The sequence below is a fragment of the Charadrius vociferus genome, unplaced genomic scaffold (assembly GCF_000708025.1).
Source record: "Charadrius vociferus isolate BGI_N301 unplaced genomic scaffold, ASM70802v2 scaffold128, whole genome shotgun sequence".
Lineage (NCBI taxonomy): Eukaryota > Metazoa > Chordata > Aves > Charadriiformes > Charadriidae > Charadrius > Charadrius vociferus.
In genome coordinates this window covers 67,740-71,260 of record NW_009649443.1, presented here as the reverse complement: position 1 = coordinate 71,260, position 3,521 = coordinate 67,740, and the positions used below count along the sequence as shown (strand labels likewise).

Here is a 3,521-nt window from a genome sequence, read left to right as displayed (position 1 = left end):
CCCGAGATGCTCGTTAGAGCCAGGAGCTGGAACGACTCCTGCTCATTACTGTTTTTTCAAATGAGCTGGCAAGGTCCCTGTCGACCCTTTGATGAATCTGGCCTTAGGAGTCTTTGCTTAAAGATGGATCTGGAACGTGATGGCTCTTGGGTTTTACAGAGGGTAGAGCCCAGTTCGGCCCCTCATTGGGATGGTTTTGCCAGAGCTGGCAGGAACAGCAGCGTCCCAGGGCTGCGGTGGCCCTGACACGTGTCCCCATCCCTCCTTGCAGGCTGAGGGACCATCTCCATTGCCCACAAGACACATCCTCCCCCACAATGGGGCCGTGTCCCACCATCTGGAGCCAGCTCCTCCCATGTGGGACAATTGTGGAAGGGCCCCTGATCCCAGCAAGGGTGGTGGTGGGGAAAACGCAGCTCCCTCCATCACCCCCCCAGGCCCCGAGCGCCTGCTGCAGCTGGCTGACCCCAGAAAAGAATGCAGAACAAGAACCTAAAAATGTGGGGTTTAAGGTTAAATTGAATTTAATGTAGACACAGAAAGGTATTTCTGAAGGGAAAGACCGTATTCGCCCTGCCAGAGAAAGCCAAAAGTGCCACCATAGTTCTGCCCCCTCAAGATGCTCCGGTGCTCCAGACCTGGAGGTTGCACCCAGCTGAGCCCATGCTGGTGTAACTGGTTTCAGGCTAAACACGTCCTGCACTGTCACACCATAAAGGTCCCATAATGGGCATCGCCAACAGCAGGAGATGACTGAGGACGCCGCAGGTCCACAGGGACCCCTTGGAGATGCTCAGATTGGGTCTTCCCCCAGACCTGAGGTTTGGGAAGAGGAGGGTTTCCGAGCAGTTAACCATGAATTTAGTAATTTAGATTACCGGGGTTCTTGAAGCACCATTATAACAAAATTCATTCCCATTTAGTTCAGGTCTGGAGAACATGACCTCTGATTAAAGCAGAGGAGAAAAGATGAGGAGGGAAACTGAGGCACAGAGCTCCCCTGAGGGCAGCAGCAGAGCGACTGGCGCCCAGGCTGGCAGGAAGAAGGCGGCCGTGGATGAGACCGGGTGCGTGCTGGTGTGAAGGACACTGGTTGTAATGGGTCCCTTGAGCAACCTCATCTTTTTGTGACCAGCTGGGTTGGGGTCTCATCCAGGAGCTGGTCCCGCGGTGGAGGGTGATGAGATGAGTAGAGATGTCAACTGCAGAGCATCCTCAAGCCACAGTGAGGAGGAAGAGGAGGAGGAGGAGGTGTCCCAGGGCCATCAGCACGCTGATGGTGGTGCAGGGTGCAGCAGCAGAGGACTCACCTGGAGGCAGAAGGAGATCCGGGGTGTGGGGGATGCTGCGGTGTGCCCGGCCCTGGCAGGGGACCCCCGACCCCCTCCCCAGGTGGGCTCCTGACACCCATCAGCCAGCAGAGCAGGGGGGAAAAAACAACCCACCACTCCTGACCCATGGGCCACCTCCAGCCTTGCAGGGACCCGCCGTCCTCAGGGTCACCACCACTGCCCTGGGGGCCCCCCGAAGCCACCTCCACCTCGCGGCCCATCCCACCCGAGTTTTTGCCATCTCCTGTGCGCACCGTGGGCAGTACCTGTCCAGGAGCAGGGGTGCCTGTAGGTCAGCAAGGCGGTGTTGGAGGAGACAGGGTTGCTGACTTTGCAGGTGTAGGCTTCTAACGAGGGGTTGAAAGAGACATGCTGCTCAGAGGCACCTGCACCCTCTGGCAGGAGCTTGTGGGTGCGAATCCACTCGTAGGTCACCCCTTCGAGCCCCACCGAGCAGTGCAGGGTGGCTTCGCACAACTCCGGGCCAACCCTGGTCACTTCAGCGCTCACAATGGGCTTTGGGACCAGATCTGCAAGAAGCAGTGGGGTGTCAGAGCCTCCCTGTCCCCCCGCGGGGTGCTGGGACAACCCCTCCCCTTCTCCCAGCTCACCGTAAACCTTCAGGTGGACGCTTTCAATGCGCTCCTTGCCCATCGCATCCTCCAGGTACACCTGGTACACACTGCTGTCGGTTTTCTGCAGGTGGCTGATTTTTAAGGTGGCGTTGGGGAAGAGCTGCAGGCGTCCCTCGTAGTTGCTGTCGGGGGACTGGACCATCACCCCGTTCTCCCAGATGGCGATTTTCACAGCGTTGTCACGCCGCCAGTGGAATTGGGGGTAGGAGATGTTATTTTGTGGGCTGGGGCTGAGATACGCCACCCCATGAACAGCCCCGACCACCTCCGACGGCCCACGTTGTGCCCAGGCTGCCGAGAAAATGGAGACTGGTGCTGCTTGGCCAGCCGGGCAGAGCGCACCCCTCCCCAGGACTCATCCTCGCTTGGGAACCTCAAATTCCTCGCAGACACGTGGAAAATGCAAATCACCCGCTTGCTCACTAATTCCTAACGCCTTTGCAGTCCATTGGCCTTGGAGGCGTGTTGCAGGGACAAACCCTATGCCTGCTGCCAGATTTCTGCCTCCTCACCCCAAGCACACGACCACCCACATGCCCTGGTGAAGTTTCTTTTTCTCTTTTTTTTCCCCCTTTTGCTTTCATTTTTGGGGTCGTCTCCCCCCCGCCTCCCCTCCAGGCTCACCCAGAGCAGCCCCTCACCCCCAGCTCGGTCGTGGCGGTGCCGGGGGCTCCTGCAGGAAGGGGGATGGTGGGTAACACCTCGGGGACAGCAGAGGGGGAACCCACTGGGGGAGAAGTGCAGGGAACCCCAGCTGGGGAAGAGTGCAGGGATGGGGAGGGTTTACCCATGTGCACCTCCCCGAGGTCCCCCACCATCCCCAAAGCCATCTTCCCCCCAGCCCAGCACCCTCGCCCCGGGGGAACCCACGGCCGTACCTTGCTTGATGAAGAGGAAGAAGAGGAGAGTAATTGCAGCAGCAATCTTCTCTCCGTGTCCGCACCCAAACCCCGGGGTGGAAATCTCCCTCACCAGGCAGCTGCTCATCGAGGACCCCCTCCCCGAGCCTGCAGCCCCCCGCCACTGTCCCTAAACCCAGAGCTGGGTGAGCTCTGCAGGAAAGGGGATGACGAAGTGACAGGGCTACCGCGCATCCGGGAGATGGCATGAACCCACCACATTTCCTCTTCTGCTTCTGCGCTCAAGAATGAACCATCAGTCCAGGGTTTGCAAGTGGTTTGTGACGTTGGCCCATGGGCAGCCAGCAAGAATAGGTGGCAGCCCCGTGTCTCTCTGGGGACACTGTGCACAGCACCCCGTGGGCCACTGGCCCCCCAGTCAGAGTCACCCCATTACCATCCCGATGGTAAATAAAACGCAGACTCCAGGGGTCACATCTCCCCTTTACAGCTGCTGTAACCGACCCACAGAGTTCCCATTTCTCTGCCTGCACGTCCAGGTCTGTGTCCTCAACAAGGCCTGACCCAATACATGCTATCACAGACCTGCGGGGCCCTCTGGAGCTCCTCTCCTCCACCCCCCGCCGGAGCGGGGTCACCCAGAGCAGTCGCACAGGACGGCGTCCAGGCGGGGGTTGAATCTCTCCGGAGAAGGA

The 3,521-nt window shown here is 59.3% G+C and overlaps 1 protein-coding gene across 1 annotated transcript; it reads right to left on the bottom strand.

Annotated features, from left to right (window-relative positions):
* Window positions 1-1,215: 1,215 nt before the first annotated feature.
* Window positions 1,216-2,953, bottom strand: LOC104290428 (CD48 antigen-like). The gene is made up of 4 exons (XM_009889522.1): window positions 2,845-2,953; window positions 1,943-2,257; window positions 1,598-1,861; window positions 1,216-1,310 (listed from the first exon to the last, which is right to left on the bottom strand). Exons 1-4 carry the CDS (start codon window positions 2,951-2,953, stop codon window positions 1,216-1,218), a joined length of 783 nt encoding a protein of 260 aa, XP_009887824.1.
* Window positions 2,954-3,521: the final 568 nt, after the last annotated feature.